The sequence below is a fragment of the Rosa rugosa genome, chromosome 3, assembly GCF_958449725.1.
Source record: "Rosa rugosa chromosome 3, drRosRugo1.1, whole genome shotgun sequence".
In the NCBI taxonomy this organism is placed as follows: Eukaryota; Viridiplantae; Streptophyta; class Magnoliopsida; order Rosales; family Rosaceae; genus Rosa; species Rosa rugosa.
The window spans coordinates 44187061-44202823 of NC_084822.1; the positions used below are offsets into that span (position 1 = coordinate 44187061).

The 15763-nt window shown below is 37.7% G+C and overlaps 6 protein-coding genes and 1 long non-coding RNA gene across 13 annotated transcripts; 2 read left to right on the forward strand and 5 right to left on the reverse strand.

The window, feature by feature from the left end:
• Positions 1-48: 48 nt before the first annotated feature.
• Positions 49-3901, reverse strand: LOC133740323 (uncharacterized). 4 transcript variants are annotated; one of them, XM_062168261.1, is made up of 7 exons: positions 3795-3893; positions 2840-2911; positions 1612-1690; positions 1427-1522; positions 749-852; positions 511-647; positions 49-408 (listed from the first exon to the last, which is right to left on the reverse strand). In XM_062168261.1, the coding sequence occupies exons 3-7, from the start codon at positions 1669-1671 to the stop codon at positions 326-328; spliced, it is 480 nt and encodes a 159-aa protein (XP_062024245.1). In that variant the 5' UTR covers positions 1672-1690; positions 2840-2911; positions 3795-3893; the 3' UTR covers positions 49-325. The 4 variants fall into 4 exon arrangements, with proteins under 4 accessions (XP_062024245.1, XP_062024247.1, XP_062024246.1 ...); XM_062168263.1 differs by lacking the exon at positions 2840-2911 and having other exon boundaries at positions 3795-3901; XM_062168262.1 differs by lacking the exon at positions 3795-3893 and having other exon boundaries at positions 2840-3063.
• Positions 3902-4897: 996 nt separating this feature from the next.
• Positions 4898-6289, reverse strand: LOC133737781 (serine/threonine-protein kinase AtPK2/AtPK19-like). Its single transcript, XM_062165279.1, has one exon. It carries the CDS (start codon positions 6287-6289, stop codon positions 4898-4900), a length of 1392 nt encoding a protein of 463 aa, XP_062021263.1.
• Positions 6290-7150: 861 nt separating this feature from the next.
• LOC133740621 (uncharacterized) lies at positions 7151-7698 on the reverse strand. Its single transcript, XR_009861339.1, has 2 exons — positions 7435-7698; positions 7151-7340 (listed from the first exon to the last, which is right to left on the reverse strand). It is a non-coding gene; the product is annotated as an uncharacterized LOC133740621 (long non-coding RNA).
• A 1051-nt stretch (positions 7699-8749) lies between these two features.
• Positions 8750-10016, reverse strand: LOC133739857 (non-specific lipid transfer protein GPI-anchored 16-like). Of its 2 annotated transcripts, none has more exons than XM_062167664.1 (4): positions 9602-10016; positions 9462-9488; positions 9289-9351; positions 8750-9190 (listed from the first exon to the last, which is right to left on the reverse strand). In XM_062167664.1, exons 1-4 carry the CDS (start codon positions 9915-9917, stop codon positions 8997-8999), a joined length of 600 nt encoding a protein of 199 aa, XP_062023648.1. In that variant the 5' UTR covers positions 9918-10016; the 3' UTR covers positions 8750-8996. The 2 variants fall into 2 exon arrangements, with proteins under 2 accessions (XP_062023648.1, XP_062023649.1); XM_062167665.1 differs by having other exon boundaries at positions 8750-9187; positions 9602-10013.
• Positions 10017-10873: 857 nt separating this feature from the next.
• LOC133739827 (non-specific lipid transfer protein GPI-anchored 5-like) lies at positions 10874-12375 on the forward strand. Of its 2 annotated transcripts, none has more exons than XM_062167633.1 (3): positions 10874-11315; positions 11398-11538; positions 11975-12375. In XM_062167633.1, exons 1-3 carry the CDS (start codon positions 10994-10996, stop codon positions 12100-12102), a joined length of 591 nt encoding a protein of 196 aa, XP_062023617.1. In that variant the 5' UTR covers positions 10874-10993; the 3' UTR covers positions 12103-12375. The 2 variants fall into 2 exon arrangements, with proteins under 2 accessions (XP_062023617.1, XP_062023618.1); XM_062167634.1 differs by having other exon boundaries at positions 10875-11315; positions 11401-11538.
• A 270-nt stretch (positions 12376-12645) lies between these two features.
• LOC133737782 (protein AGENET DOMAIN (AGD)-CONTAINING P1-like) lies at positions 12646-13152 on the reverse strand. Its single transcript, XM_062165280.1, has one exon. It carries the CDS (start codon positions 13150-13152, stop codon positions 12646-12648), a length of 507 nt encoding a protein of 168 aa, XP_062021264.1.
• A 668-nt stretch (positions 13153-13820) lies between these two features.
• On the forward strand, positions 13821-14919 carry LOC133736012 (non-specific lipid transfer protein GPI-anchored 5-like). 2 transcript variants are annotated; one of them, XM_062163446.1, is made up of 3 exons: positions 13821-14245; positions 14329-14466; positions 14631-14919. In XM_062163446.1, exons 1-3 carry the CDS (start codon positions 13927-13929, stop codon positions 14795-14797), a joined length of 624 nt encoding a protein of 207 aa, XP_062019430.1. In that variant the 5' UTR covers positions 13821-13926; the 3' UTR covers positions 14798-14919. The 2 variants fall into 2 exon arrangements, with proteins under 2 accessions (XP_062019430.1, XP_062019431.1); XM_062163447.1 differs by having other exon boundaries at positions 14329-14492; positions 14631-14765.
• Positions 14920-15763: the final 844 nt, after the last annotated feature.

Genomic DNA, 15763 nt, shown 5'->3' on the forward strand with positions numbered 1-15763 from the left:
AGAATCTAGTTGAAGAAACTAAATTTGCACAACCAACTGGATCAGGTATTCTCTTGTTTGAAAACCAATACGCTTCATACTATTATTCAGAGTGATTCATAATGGTTGTTCGTGAACTCATGGCCTTGAATCTAAGAAGTTCCTATAGCAAACTGGTAATTTGGCCATGTAGTTTGTACAATATTCCAACGAAAATACGAATTGAAGCAGAAGTTCAGTACAAGAAATTCTTGGTCATTCGCCGGACTACGACAACTAATATGGCTGCCATCTTTCTTCTGCAAAATTTTCCATCTGACCTGCATTGACATTAAAACTAGTTCTCTCAAAGTTCAGGCATGCCCTTTCCTGTTTTGGCATCATATGTCTTCTCCAACACAAGATTCATAGGAGTATCCTTTGGACCAGCTGCAACCAAAGTTTATCACAAAAATATCAGCACAAGATTTTTCTTTTTTCTTTTTCAAGTAGCAATAAAACATTACAGATCTCAGGACTTCAGATACTTACCAACGGTAGGTCTTGGGGTAGTCCTCATCTTCAAGATTTCAGGTCGAGGGATTATAGATCCCGATGCTCCTGTGCCTCTTGCTACTCTAACTTTTGTTCCATCCTCAAGATAATTAACGCCAACCTTACAAGGCCTCCTGTACATTATGAAAATATTTAATCACCACACTAGAAGTGTAAGCAAATAATAAAACTCAACAACAATTGCCAATGTACAATGTTGTGATTACTTCCATACCCTGTTACTGGATCAACAACTTGCACATTTGAGGCATGAAGAGGAGCTTCGACAGTGAATATCCCGCCTTCATGACCTTGGCCTTGCTTGATATGTTTCTTTACCTGAAAAGGCAGAGTACTTGTTAACCAAACCCATCCCATTCATTGGAATACCCAAAAGCCTTGGTTTTGGAACAAGCTTATTTAAAACTAAAATATCAAACGATCAGGGTTTCTCATATGGTTCATAAAAAATCATATGCAAATTTTTGATTGGATGATATACTTCCAGCCCTTAGTATAAAAGAGGCTAGATCTGAAATTTAAATCCTTCCTGCAGTTGATGGGAATGGTCATAGATTTGAAGTCTAAACCCATTGGATGTTTCCGACAAGATGGGAACTAAGATGAGCATCAAATAGAGAACTACAGAACTTTCATTAGTAATATTCCAACCATTAAAGACATATGGCACAGTTAACCAAAATCTTTTAGACCATATCTCTTAGACTATCAAGCATTCACAATGACAAATTCCTCTTATTCAACGGAGTAACAAAAGTGATGGAAGTCTTGACAAGTTCTCTCATAGAAAAAGTGTTGTGAGAATGAAACAGAATATAAGTTGCTCCAAAACAACTGCAAGATAAAATAAGATTTAATCAAGAATATACCAATAATAGAGCAAGATTGATACCAGATTTTTGCCCTCCACAATTACACGATTCTGAGAGCGAATGACTCGCTTGATGACACCGGTCTCACCCTTGTCTTTGCCTCTTATGATCATCACCTGCAAATGAGATTGGAACACAGTTAATTTACAAATAAATAAAAAAAAGAGACAAGAGGTAGAGAAGGAAGAATCTTCATAGCCCTCACATTGTCTCCTCTAAGAACCTTCCAGTGCCTAATAAGTTTCTCAGCTGCTTTCCAACCCATTTGAAACAAAATCAGCTATCTGCAGAAGCCATGCACAAATATTAACACCAAAAAATGTGCTCTTACACAGTTGATTAACAGCACTTCAAATCCCATAGCACAAGAAACAAGCATAGATACTTGCTTACTTTTCTATCCCAATGTTTTAAAAGGCTGAGGCGTAGCCGGGAGAGCCTCAGCAAGGCGTTCGCCTTGAGGCGTAAGGCGTAAGCCTTACGTATAAACTAGCTGTATTTACGTATAGAACTAGTCTTATATATAGAACATGTATTGTAACCAAAAAAACATTATAAATTGTCATCCATTCATAATAAGCAAGCACTAAAACCATATGATTCAACAAAATCACCAAACCTAAAATAAATCTTAGGTGTACAGCAATGATGAAGTTATTAGAGCAACAAAGAAAAAGAAATTGGGAGGAGCCATTAGTTACTGATCAAAGCTTATGAGTTGTTTGAACTTTGAACACATTTCTTGCTGTACATGTAGAGTGCATATTTCATATATAGCTGCTCCAATGTGGCCACTGACCATATATATTTGATTTCATTATGACTCATGCATGACTCAGGACCAGCTAAGCATGAAGGTGGAAGTTGTATCTCTCTCTCATTTGGCAAAATGTGAATATCAGAGATTACTGATGCATAGATATGTTAAATACATTAATTTGTTTTAGAGTCTAGAAATCATATATAGCTTAGTTTACCCAGAAAATTCATACCAATGATAAATGATATGAATTTCACCAACAAATGTATAGTCAGTCCGATACAAATTGAGTTAAATTTATACCCCACAATAACATTGTTCTTCACATAAATTTTACTTCATGATTCAGACTCTCAGCTTGCAAATTTTACCCTGAAGAAATGGCAAGACAGAGGACGAACTTGAAAACAAATGCAGAAAATTCAAGCCATATCTACAAACAACCGGTATGCCGTAACAGATACACTCAAGCCTCTATGTGTTGAACATCATAGTTACTGTAAGAGGAAGTGTAGAGCAGGTTCATCAAAGCAGTGACTATATTCAATTATTCAGTAAGAAATTAAGAATACATAGATGATAGATGTCCAAATTCCAATTCCAATTGCACATAACAAAGAAAAACAAAACCATCCAAAGAAAACAAGGAAAATTGATCGAACCATGATCATACCTTGAACTCCTTTTCTTCAAATCGAAGTATCGAACTACAACTCTCCAACTCTCTTCAAATCTTGCTCCAATTCTGCAAATAGCCTCCTTTAGAACCAAATTCTTGAGAAAACTTATGGGCTCTTCATGATTTTATCAACTTTTCAAGTAAGGGATTGGGATTGAGAGTGAAGAGTCTGGGAGGACTGAGGAGGCTGTTTGAGTGATTTGGGGATCAGCTCGTGTACAAAACACGACCTAAATGAATCAAAACTCTAAAAAACACCAAAACGACGTCGTTTTGGTTTGTAAAAAAAAAAAAAAAAAAAAAAAAAATTCTCAGGCGTTCGCTTCCGACGCCTTGAGGCGCGTCTTCGCCGCCTTCTGCGCCCTCCTCAGCGCCTTGGCCGCCTCTGCGCCTCAGCTGCAAAACAGAGGCTTTTTCCAGCACGCTTCACGCCTTTTAAGCCTTAAGGCGCGCCTTTTTAATTCATTGAAATAAGGCCATTTTCTCATTTCAACAAGCAGGTTCACCAAATTGTAAGTTACGTTCGGAGAACGAAACACATGAAAGCTAGCACAGCGAGATTTGGCCCCAAGCAGGGGTATCCCATTTCAGTGTAGGGTTTTGTAGGAATTTTGGGTTTTTCTTACTTAGTACTATTGAGACTTGCCTATTTCAAATCCACATGGTGATAACAACAACCACTGAACTTCAGTGAAAGATAAATTTTCATAAGAACGATGCCTGACAAGTGAATAGCCAGTAACCAGTAACCAAAAGAGAAAATATATAGTCTCACTGATTGTTTGCTCTTATAATACACAGTAAATTTCATAGCTGATGCTAAATAAAACCACACACGGGAACAGACCCAAACCCTAAAAACACTTGCAAGCTCTAAATTCATACAAGATATGTCGAGAGAGTTATGAACAAATTGAACTTGAAAGAGTAGAAATTGAAAGAAGCTTACCTTTGTAATCAGGTCCGGAAAACGAGAAATGGGAACGGAGAGATGAAAGGTGGGTTGGGGAAAGAAAAACTGCAGCCGTGAGAGGGTGATGGCGATGGAGATTACGAGGGTATATTTGTAATAGCCTCAGAGTATCTAAGGTTTTACCCTTTTTTCTTTTTCTTTTTTTTTTTAAATAATTTTACTTTAGGAAATAGGAAGCCAGGAAGGGTATGAAAATTTTCACTTTAGGGAAGACCGGAAGAGCATGAAAAAACGTCCAAATAATTGGCATACCACCTCGAAACTTCTTTACAGCTTGAATGCCAAGGAAATATAGAAAGTTGGGTTGAGAATATTTTTCCAGCCACCACCACATTTCTCTCTATATAATTTGATGTGAATCTTCACCGCTTGTTATTTAAATTGAAGTTTGTCGAGTAACTCTCTCAGTGATAAAATTAGTATGTGACTCACATTTTTGGTAAGAGAAGTATATATAGTCATTAGTGACATTGTTACTTAACATTTTTGGAATCATTATTTAATTGCGATATTTCTTCTTGCTGCGCATTTTGTTGTTGAATGACTTAATAAACATTACTTTGTCTTAGCAATGATGCAATTTTCATCTCAGATCATTTTACCAACTTAGAAACATAAGACAAGTAATTGAATCAGAACTATATATTAAGCAGCTAGCTTGTAACCTTTCCGTGTTGCACCACAAAAACTGGACAAAGCATTTATGAACTTGTTCAACCTTTGAGCCAACCTAGCTACCCTTATTGATCAGTCCTTTTTCTCTTTCTGGAGAAGTTATATGGTTGCACTAGCTGCAATCTGTTTCTTTGACAAAGTCACGTTATTGAGTTCAAGCTGTTTTCTTTAAAATGATATGAGCAGTAAATTTGTCGTAAACAAAAAGGCATACAAATGATACTAACTCCAGAAATAATCTAATGAATCCATTAACTTGATATATTAATTATCCAAATGGTATTACTTTCCAGCAACATACAGAGTTGTTTATAATCAATTTTATGTACGAGGGGAAAGGGAAACATAGCTCAAAAAGCTTGTATGGGAGAGAAAACAGATAGAACTTGGTACATGCATGGGTCTTAAGAGGCTGCAGGCCTAACATAACTAAAGCCGGAGAAGGGGTTTCCAGACGAAGCCTTCGGACTAGCAGCCGGGGAGTCCACAAGTAGCATGTCAGTCCTGTAATTCTCAATGTTGGCGATGCAGTGCTGCCCGGCAACGTTGGGTTGGAAGCTTGGTTTCATCTCACGAGCATCCAATTTCTTCCAATTAATTTGCTTGAACCATTTGTGCTGCTTGACTTCATCACCTCCCAGAGGTCCACAACCTAGACGCTTGCTTGTGTCCTTCGCTAACAAGCCTTTCAACAGAGAGTGTGCTTCACTTGACAAAAAACTTGGCAACTTGATTTTCTCCTTTACTATCTTCTCTTGACATTTCTGACGGTTCCCAGTAAAAGGAAGCTTGCCGGTAAGCATCTGAAACAATACAACTCCCACACTCCACCAATCTGCTGCCTTATCATGGCCATTTCCCTGAACTATTTCCGGTGCCATGTATTCTACAGTTCCACATAGAGAATTAGACCTCGTGTTTTCGTCAAAGCTCTTCGCAAGCCCAAAATCAGTTAAAATGGCATGACCATCTGCATCCAATAGGATATTTTCAGGCTTAAGATCTCTATGCATTATGCCATTTGAATGAAGGTGAGACACCGCAGAAACAATCTCGGCTGCATATATTCGTGCCAGCTCCTCCAAAAAAAGGCCATGGTGGTAGAGTTGAAAGAAAAGCTGACCTCCGTTGACAAAATCCAGCACAAGATATAGTCTGTATTTGGTTTGGAATGAGTATCTAAGCTTGACAATGAATGGATGATCAACTTTTGTTAATATATCCCTCTCAAATTTCATGTATTCAGCGAGATTATTCTTCATGACCTTGTCCTTTCGCATTACCTTCATCGCGTATATTTCTGAGGTTCCCTTCTTCCTCACCTGATATACTTTTGCAAATCCACCCTGCCCAACAATCTTCAAAACCTCAAAATCTTCGATGCCTACACTCTCACTCTTCAAGAAACTCTCCTCAACATTTTCTAGAGGATGCCCAATGACACGGTCACCGACAAAAGGTTCCTGAGATTCTTTGATGGTTTCTTCATGGAGACAGTACTCTGCTAGGTCCACTGAATCTTCTGTGTTATAAATAGTCAGTTTGTTGAGGTTCAGTGAATGGCTTACATAGAATGAAGGACCAATCAAAGAGTGTGACAGGTTGTGAATGACGACGGGATCCGTACTATCTTGGAGAGAGGCAGAATTAGCTGAATCCACTGGGGTCTGGACTGGTACAGGACCAAATACATCTGAAAAGTCATGCTCAACTTGATGTGGAACTACAGCATCCATCATGCAAATTGGAAAAAGCAACCGAGTCTGAATTGGTTTGCACTCGGGTCTGAAAACCATATTTGAAGTTTAAAGCAGGGATGCTAATTGCAGCGAGGCAGCTTAATTGATCCTTGCATGGGTACATAACTCTCCAAGACAGGTGCTCAAATAGGAAACCTAATTCCTAAAGCAAGTCCTATATATTTTGGCTAGGAATAGGAAAGCTAGTTCTCTTGCCTTGTTTAAATAGGATAAATATTTCCTTAAGCAAGTCCTATTTTGGCTAGGAATAGGAGAGATAGTTCTGTTTTCCTAAAGCAAGTTGTATTTTGGCTAGGAATAGGAAAGCTAGTTCTCATTCAAGGAAATCCGATGTGGTAATTTGTGGAGCATGTGGGCAAGAGCTTGGTCAGCCTGTTGGGGCTTGTCCTCTGTTTTGTTGTGCCGGAGAATATGGTATTTATTGCAAGTCCTGCCACATGGGAAGAGATTGCCTGCGCAATAAAGCAGCCGGCATCGGAGCAATTATTGATGATTATCCTCCATCAGAACCAGATCGAGGGGGACAGATTGTTGCCCATATGTGCGCTTAACTTACCGTTCACCATATATAAGCAAAATAGAAATCGAAGATGGCAATTTGACCTATATATTAGGTGCTTTGCAGGTCGATGTTAATGTAGATAGACATATATAATCAAAATCTGTGTTATCATGTAATACTTGTCGAACCGTTGGTTAAAACCAACTCTGCTCATAATACATTGCTTCGCATTAATTGTAATGAGGTCGGATTTGGGTTTCCAAAGTTTTGATTTCGTTAGCTTGTTTCCTTTGCTGCATTTTATGATTTATGGGAGCTTTTGGCTTAGTTAGTTCTCTTCCCTTTTCAATTTTCATTTTGTTTAATTAAAGTTGGAGTATCCCTTTTCAACCAAATTAAAAATAAAAAGACAACAAATCGTTTATTACATGTGAATTGATCAAACAGGTAGGAGTATGCAGCAAGATTTCTACATGAAACCTCCACCACAAAAACAGAAATTTAATGCATATTATTTAAGTGCTTGATGAATTTCTCATAGCTCTTCCTCGGCCATTGTCCAAGTTTTGATAGCGTTCAGCTAGCCTGCACCACAATGCAAATTCCATAAGTACAGATGGGGATTGTTTATTAAAACTTCAGAATTGACTTGATACTATAGTTAGTAGTTAATAATTACCTCTAGTCTTTTCTTGTTCACATTGACCGACGCACTTCATCTTACACTCAGAGTTGGTGATGCGGCCGACGCCATCTTCGGCTTCACAATCTTTCAAACAGGCGGCTTCACATGCCTTGAAATTTTGCCCTTTTTTGTCAGCAGCCTCGGCCTTCCAAGTGTGTACCGCAACAACCACCACCAACGTCAAAAACACTGCAAGAAGCTTCTTCGCCATATTGGTCTTGTTATCTTTTTGCTTTGTTTCCTCTGTTGTTTCTGTCTTTGTTTGTTACTTGTGGGAGGAAGGTATATTTATAGGGATGTATTGCAGCTTATTTTAGACAGCACATACCTATACATGTGGAACTATTTACAAGTGGTTTACTTTGTCCAAATGCCTTCTAAAAATGCACCAAGAAATGGTCCTTTGCCTCACTTTCTTTGCATCCAAGCTAGGCATTTTCTTTTCTTGGGAAATGACAGATGTTTCACTGAAACCAAAGAGGTGATACATCGTCAAGGCGTCAAGCCAGACTTGATATCCAAAATGGTCAATCGTGAAGATTTATGAATGGAATCGGCCCTGCACAAAAGGGAATGCAAGGTGTACGACCGCAAAAAGGCGTTCAAATTTTTAGTCCATGTATGTTATGCGAATTTTACATGTAAGAATTCATTTTATATTCAAAGATCATGCTCTATATTGGATGCAATCGGGATCAATATAACATATTATTTCTGGATTTTATTAAATCTCCTTTGTTGGTCCCCTGGCAACTTCGTATTAGCTGGCTCAATTGCTTGTACAAGATTTCTCAAATGACTTTTCGTGTATCACATATTTTTCGTGAAGGTAATAAGGTAGCTGATGCTTTGGCGAATTATGGTACGACTGCTCCTAATATGGTGTGGTGGGATGCTCCACCATCTTTTCTTTTATCGCATTGTCAGAGTGACCAATTAGGTTTTCCCCAATTTCGGTTACGATAGCTTATTTCTTTTCGTTGCTTTTGTAGGGAGGTTTGGTTTGGTCCCCCTCCTATGTTCCTTCTTTTCTTCTTACTCTTTTATTAAATTCAAGTAAGGGGCATGCCTCTTATTTGCTTCAGCTAAAAAAAAAAAAAAAAAAAAAAAAAAAAGCACCAAAGTACTTTCTACAATGTAAGAACCCCTCAGTTTACCTCTGTGCTATTTGTTTAACTTTTTTGTTCATCTAAACACTCAGCAAATAACATACTTCGCACAGAAGAAGAAATCATAAACATGCATGGCATGGGGAAAATTTTCAATGTCTAAAAAAAAAAATAAAAAAAAAAAAAAAAAAAAAAAAAAAAACATATAAAGAAATTTTACTTCATACAAAAGACAAAAGATTGACTAAGAAGAAGCCAAGAGGTTTATTCTACAATTCCGTACGGGGTTTTCAAAATCTCATGGATGGATCCGACTCAATCCTTCAACATCAGAACATCTTAGTTAAAACACTTGTGACAAGATCTGAATGTGGTATATATTTTAACATTGCAGAAAGGAACAGAGAGGTTAAGGTAGCTCCTAGCTGGTTGGCATGCATTCATTAGCTAGTAGGATTTATAAACCATGATTCCTAAAACTATGAGTAGCAGAGGTTGTGGAGAAACATAAGATAGACTAGAGGCTGCAGATGGCGTCAGCACTGGTCGATTGATTGCAGTTGTCGGAGCTTCAGGTTCAACTGATGGAGATTCTGCTTCATATTGTGGTGCAGGACCTGTTGCTACTGCTTTAGAAGCTGCTACGCGACCAAAATATGAATTAGTGCACAATGTCTTGGGAAACATTGGTGGACAATTTTGAGTGAAGCTAGTTTCAAATAATCAATTGGTGAATTACCTCTTGGACTTAAAGGAGAATCAGCAGCTGTGGGGGAAATAGTTGGTCCTAGTAAGGAAGGACCTGCAAGTTCAAAGTATTTTAATTAATATCAAAACATTACTGAATTGTTAATTGGTTATATATGAGTATGTTCAAGCCTTATTAAAAGAATTACAAGAACTGAAGAATACCTGGGGCAGCTAAAGGAGTAGCAGAAGCTGCAAAATAACAACAAATGCAATATAAATAAAGTTGGTATAATTTCGGGGACAAACCGAATTGGCACCTAAAGATAAACTCTAAGAAAAATTCAAAATTGCGTCTCATTTACCTTTGCATTGTAGTGGCACACTCCCCATTTTACATGCTTTAGGAAGAGAGAGAGCAAGGGTTCTGTTAATGGGCAGTTGGATTGGGACATTGGCGGTTACTAAAAGGCAAGCGCAGTCCATGCTGGTCTTTAGCGCATAGCAACAGTCCCCTGTTGGCGATGAGCCATTGTTGGTACTCCCAGTTATATAATTCAAGCATGGAGTTAAGGTGCTAAGCTTTGAGGCTGTGCATGGTGTACTAATCTGCCCATTAACTAAAATTAGCGGTGAAATGAGTACTACAAGAACTGAAAGAAAGGGCTTGAAGGGTTCCATGAGTTCTTGACCAATTAGGCAACCAATGGTAGAAGACTGTGGAATACTACTATTTGGTCTGAAAACTGCGTTGGGTTTTGGGTGAAACTGAGGAGGCAGTTTATAGTTTACTTAGTTGGGGCTTAAACTAGTAAAAAGTAGTTTTAGGTGGGTTTTGGAGTTGAACTACTCTTAACCAATTTTTTTCATGATTAGAGGAATCGGTTACTTGTAGAATTTGTTTTTTCATGGGACGACGAAAGCTCTAGCTGTTGGTTTGGTTCTGTGAATGCAAATCCTGTGGCAAAGTACTTGTATTATTCTTTATCGTATCTCAGTTCATAACTCTAATAAATTAGACATTATGTTCAAGAAAATGCTTGGCACACAAAATTTGTTTTCTAGATATTGTATCACTACAAGACACATATTCTATTACAAAGAAATAAATAAATAACTATTACAAAGAAATAAAGGTGATAGTGAATCTGAACTTAAATATTGAGACATTATATGCCTAACTAGCTTCGTGTTACTTTCCACATTACTTAGATCTCGAGTTTGATCAGCATCCAAGCTCAAAATATTGATTTAGAAAATGAAATTGTCATACTATTTGGTGGAAAAACAAAATTACATACTTCCATGATGTAAGATTGTTATTGGGTCAATCGATCTAAGATACAGGTTTGAAATGAAAATGGACGTATTCTTTTCTTTTCTTTTCTTTTCTTTTTTTGGGGTCAATGGAGCATATGTTTTAGGCAGGCTATATACTACCGGCCCGGTTATTTTCTGGTGCACACTAGTAACGGATTAGAAGAATGACAATATCTTTTCTAACATTCGAAAGTCTTCTCTAACATTCGAAAGTTGTTTTTATTAGGTGCCAGCATAGACCTATCTAGTAGAAGTTGGCCACCCAAATATACCAGTTTCTTTGTCTTAACAGAAAAGGTTTCCTATATAAATTCCATTCCATCTTTTCTTTATCCACACTCAAACCTCAACTTGAATTTTAATCATCATCTCCTCAAATCTTCTTATTCAGACTTAATTTTGACTAAGGCTGCAAGAAAGGCTTATAAGCGATCAGCATGGCATTCAAAGGAATTGAGATGGGTCTAGCCCTGATCCTAGCAGTGACCATGCTACTGGGTCGAGCCACAGCTCAATCAAGTTGCAGTAGTACACTCACAAGCCTGTCTCCATGCCTAAATTACATTACAGGAAACTCATCAAATCCATCGTCTTCTTGCTGCTCACAGCTCTCAAATGTTGTTCAGTCATCGCCGCAATGCCTGTGCTCAGTGCTTAATAGTGCCGGTTCCACATTGGGCATCACAATAAACCAAACACTTGCTCTGTCTCTTCCTGGTGCTTGCAATGTGAAAACTCCACCCATTAACCAGTGTCAATGTAAGTAGTCCAATTTCATCTATCAACTAATGTGGTAGTTAATTTTTACCAGTTAGTTTGATTTTGAATGTGGTGAATTTAGCAGCTGCCAATGGACCTACAACTTCTTCATCAAGTACCCCACCAGCAATTTCCCCAGCTGGTTCCTCAAATGAAACCCCTGCAGATGCAGATACACCTGAAGCTGCAATTACGCCTTCAGCTTCGGATGTTCCTTCAACAGGTATACGTTTAAAAGTTCAAATAGTCAAAATGAAATATTAATTTGTTACCGAACTGTCAATTTGCACTACGAATGAGGCAATTCTAGTTTGCAGTAGGGGTACAGATATTAAATAGTATATCAATACAACTATACAAGATGTCACATATTCTCATAGCTGATTTAGATCCACTTTTAGTGTATTAACAAAGGATCCAAGACGTTATGGGGACTCGAGATTCATGCCTACGTACCTAATTAGACCTAGTTTCTCTATTAGATGTTTTGAAACTCGATATGTTAAGCTTACACGTAAGTTATAAAAGTAGTTCTTAAGACTAGATGCGAGCCTCATTTTGCCGTTAAGACCATCTCTACATATATTACTGGCATGTATATGCATTATCTTTAGCATTGATGCTAAATTCTAGCTTAATTGGTCGACTAATGACTCCAGGAGGATCTAAAACAGTGCCATCAACAGACGGTAACACATCAGATGGAAGCAGCATCAAAGCCCCCCTTCATTTTGTGCTCTTCTTCATTTTCGTGATATCTTGCGCTTCAAGTTTCACCAAGTTTTAAGTCTTCTATAAAGATTTTCGACCTGTTCTGGTCCTCGTAATACTTCATTACTCTTTATTCTGATTGTATTTGGTAATTTGGTTGTTCTTGATATCTTTTTTTATTTTTTATTTTTTTCCCTTTCTGTTTGGAATCTTGAGGATGGTGATTATTCTTTGTACTTTTACTTATTGAATGCAGTAGGGGATCGATAATTCTCTTGGTCCCCTCATTTTTTTATAATCATGATCTACCGCTGCAAGAGCAGGAGATTAGGCTTTTGTTTGGATATGATATTTGATTTGGACAAAAATCCATCCATCTTGCTAAAAAAGAAAGGAAAACAAACAATTAATTAATTTGTGAATTCGAACATCATACTGAAAGAAATTTCACTAGGTACGCAGAGTGCAATTTACAATTTAAGTGAACTTGAAAAGAGGGCATCATATGCTTTACAATTTTTCAAAAACCCCATAACCAGAAAATTGGGGCACATCAAAGAGCCCAAAATAGAGTTCAAAATAGCACGGAAGGAACTACAATTGCAAGTAGATACCAAACTCAAAGTGCCGAGAGTTGTTCACGCCTCCCCTTCAAAGAATACGGTGCGAACCTCTTCGAAGAAACTGGGGCACGCTTTTTCATGGAGGGAACCCACTGCTCATTGACCCAGTTCATATGAAACCTCAACTTTGAAAGTGGGCAAGCAATCTCTTCCCCAGTGTTTTCAAAGAAAACAACGTAATAATCAGAGTCTATCTTCCTGGAAATAGTTCCAACCCACCAAACGTCGTTGAGAAAAGCATCGACCCTCTGCCCTTTAAGACTAGAATACCTAGAAGGCACGATATTAGGTGGTAGAGGCCGCACTTCTTTCACCTTGACAGTCTCTCTCAGAGGTGTAGATTCATCGTGCTCCTCCACAAAATGCTTGTACTCAACCAAGTAGTTGGTACCCATATTTGCGACTATGGTTGCTTCCCAATATGAGCCAAGAAACCCTTCCGAGTTGTAGCACACTTCGACTGCATCTCCTATTTGAAATGTGCATTTTGATTGAAAAGCCATTAGTAAGTGTGAGAAAGAGTCACACTAATAAAAGACGAAGATTGTTTGCTCTTGAGATGTTCCAACAGTTGTCCTTATAGAGGAAAAGTTTTCCTCATATCATAAGGATACAACAATTCAATTAGCTTTTTCCAATTCCTCAAGGAAAATGATTCCTAATATAATTGGGAATACAAAGGGTTGGGATTCCTATTATTCACGAATGAACAATATTATTTAAAAAAAATTAACAATTTTATTGCACGAATCATGACCAGCATCAAAATAGTGGTAATCTACTAATTAATTTATGAAATTATGTACCATTCAAACAAGTAGAGTTCTTTGCGAGTCTAATTAATTAATTTGCATATTTTCAGTTCATAAGAATCTTAATTTTGAGACCCTAAGTTTGATTGATATATATCCAAACTCAAAACCCTAATATAATTAAAGAAGAAACATTTTCATATCATTTGGTTTGGTGCATGATGTAATATTTTCATATCCTGGTGTATCGCTCGTTAATGACTTCACACATGTTCACTAATATTGGGAAGCTGTTCTTAGGACGTGCCAACAACACCAATATAGAGAAGTTGGTCACCCAAATACACCAAATCCCTTATCTTAACACAGAAGTTTCTCAATATAAATTCATACCATCCCTCCCCATGCCATTCCACACAATCAACCTCCACTTGAATTTTAACCTCCATCTCCTCTAGCTATCTCTCCTTATTTCAGACATTTGATGCAAGCAACAAAAGTTTTAAGGCTCACATAGTGGTTAGTATGGCGTTCAAAGGAATTGAGTTGGGTCTTGCCCTGGTCTTAGTGATCATGCTACTGGGTCGAGCCACAGCTCAATCAAGTTGCACCAGTACACTCGCAAGCCTGGCTCCATGCCTCAACTACGTTACCGGAAACTCATCAACCCCGTCGTCTTCTTGCTGCTCGCAGCTCTCAATAGTTGTACAGTCATCGCCGCAGTGCCTTTGCTCATTGCTCAATGGCGGAGGTTCCACATTGGGCATCACCATAAACCAAACACTTGCTCTATCTCTTCCTGGTGCTTGTAATGTGAAAACTCCACCCGTTAGCCAGTGTAAATGTAAGTAGTCGAATTTCCCTTTTTATATATCTAATGAGGTAATTAACATTTACAAGTTAATTTATATGAATGTGGTGAAGCAGCTGCCAATGGACCTACAACTTCTTCAGCAAGTACTCCTACAGCGAGATCTCCAGCAGATAATTCCAACAATCAAACACCCGCAGATGCAAATACACCTGAAGCTGCAATTACACCTTCAGCCTCAGATGTTCCAGCAGGTAGAAAATTTATATATATACGTACTGTATATGTCATGTTACCAAACTATCAATCTCCACTAATAATCAAGTGAATCTTTATGTGTTGTCCAATTTAACAGTCTATCAACAATATTAAGCATTTGATGCTGAATTCTAGCTTCAATTGGGTTTAATTATCGCAGGAGGGTCTAAAACGTACAGTTCCATCAACAGACGGCGACACATCCGATGGAAGCAGGAACATCAATGCACCCCTTCACTTCGTGCTCTTCCTCATTTTCGTTGTATCCTGTGCTTCAAGCATCACCAAATTTTGAGTCTTTGGGAACTATATATATTGTGGTTATAAAAATATTTCGACTAGTTGCCCCAGTGGACTACGTGTTCCTTTATGTAATTTGTTCAAACTATATATTATGAGAAGATCTTATCAGAAAAATAAAATATTATGAGAAGGTAATAACTGATCGATCTCTTGGTGCCTTCGTTTCTAAATTCATAATCTACTCCAGCAAGTACATAATTTTTTTTTATTTTTTTATTTTTAGAAGAAACGAAAACACTTTCATTAAATAGGTTGACAACATTATAAAGAAACTTGCCACAAACATGGTCAAGTCAAAATAAGTTCCTCACACATAATATTATACAAACACAAACATACGACAAGGAATAAGAGATAAAAAAAAATTTCAACAAATTGCAAATTTTGTTTTAAATGTATAATTGGTCGTTTGGTTTAGTTGGCATGCTAAACCGGTTCCGAATTGGTTTGGTTCAGTGTACAACCATATTATAATTGTTAGAATTACTACACCAAACTAAAACTTTTGGTCGATCGGTTACGATTAATTAATCGTCAAAATTGAACAAGATATCGATCCATCCCAACAGATAGATCCTGCATGCCATAATGATATGCTAACGACCTCGAAACCAAAAGCGCCGCTAACTTGCTCGTTGGAGTACAAGCCACTAGCCGAACTAGACCAGAGGCTCTTCCGGCCAACACCATGATGCTACCTAGACGCACAGAAACACTATAGGCACATTTACTTACTTGGAATATGAGGGAATGATTACGGGTTAAAAATATTCCTGCGTTTACTAACACATAAAGAAATCAGAATGATTTCGGGTAAAAGTATTCATGTGTTTACTAACACATGAAGAAATCAGAATGGGTGTAGATCCTATCTCTTTGTCAAGAATTTGATTACAAAAGGGAAGATGAGTTTAGGAATCAAACCCTCCGGAATCAAGATCGATTCATTTTCTCTCCAATTTTAGTTGTTTCTGATTCATGATTTTTTTT

What these genes read in the sequence shown, in the direction of transcription:
- LOC133737782 (XM_062165280.1), bottom strand. Translation starts at nt 13,152, where the DNA reads ATGGCTTTTCAATCAAAATGCACATTTCAAATAGGAGATGCAGTCGAA.
- LOC133740323 (XM_062168263.1), bottom strand. Translation starts at nt 1,671, where the DNA reads ATGGGTTGGAAAGCAGCTGAGAAACTTATTAGGCACTGGAAGGTTCTT. An exon ending in AGGTTCTTAGAGGAGACAAT is followed by an intron (nt 1,523 to 1,611) that starts GTGAGGGCTATG and finishes TCTCATTTGCAG; the next exon opens with GTGATGATCATAAGAGGCAA. An exon ending in TACCCCAAGACCTACCGTTG is followed by an intron (nt 409 to 510) that starts GTAAGTATCTGA and finishes CTTTGGTTGCAG; the next exon opens with CTGGTCCAAAGGATACTCCT.
- LOC133739857 (XM_062167664.1), bottom strand. Translation starts at nt 9,917, where the DNA reads ATGGAACCCTTCAAGCCCTTTCTTTCAGTTCTTGTAGTACTCATTTCA. An exon ending in TGTGCCACTACAATGCAAAG is followed by an intron (nt 9,489 to 9,601) that starts GTAAATGAGACG and finishes GTTATTTTGCAG; the next exon opens with CTTCTGCTACTCCTTTAGCT. An exon ending in TACTCCTTTAGCTGCCCCAG is followed by an intron (nt 9,352 to 9,461) that starts GTATTCTTCAGT and finishes TTGAACTTGCAG; the next exon opens with GTCCTTCCTTACTAGGACCA.
- LOC133736012 (XM_062163446.1), top strand. Translation starts at nt 13,927, where the DNA reads ATGGCGTTCAAAGGAATTGAGTTGGGTCTTGCCCTGGTCTTAGTGATC. An exon ending in ACCCGTTAGCCAGTGTAAAT is followed by an intron (nt 14,246 to 14,328) that starts GTAAGTAGTCGA and finishes GTGGTGAAGCAG; the next exon opens with CTGCCAATGGACCTACAACT. An exon ending in AGCCTCAGATGTTCCAGCAG is followed by an intron (nt 14,467 to 14,630) that starts GTAGAAAATTTA and finishes TAATTATCGCAG; the next exon opens with GAGGGTCTAAAACGTACAGT.
- LOC133739827 (XM_062167633.1), top strand. Translation starts at nt 10,994, where the DNA reads ATGGCATTCAAAGGAATTGAGATGGGTCTAGCCCTGATCCTAGCAGTG. An exon ending in ACCCATTAACCAGTGTCAAT is followed by an intron (nt 11,316 to 11,397) that starts GTAAGTAGTCCA and finishes TGGTGAATTTAG; the next exon opens with CAGCTGCCAATGGACCTACA. An exon ending in TTCGGATGTTCCTTCAACAG is followed by an intron (nt 11,539 to 11,974) that starts GTATACGTTTAA and finishes TAATGACTCCAG; the next exon opens with GAGGATCTAAAACAGTGCCA.
- LOC133737781 (XM_062165279.1), bottom strand. Translation starts at nt 6,289, where the DNA reads ATGGTTTTCAGACCCGAGTGCAAACCAATTCAGACTCGGTTGCTTTTT.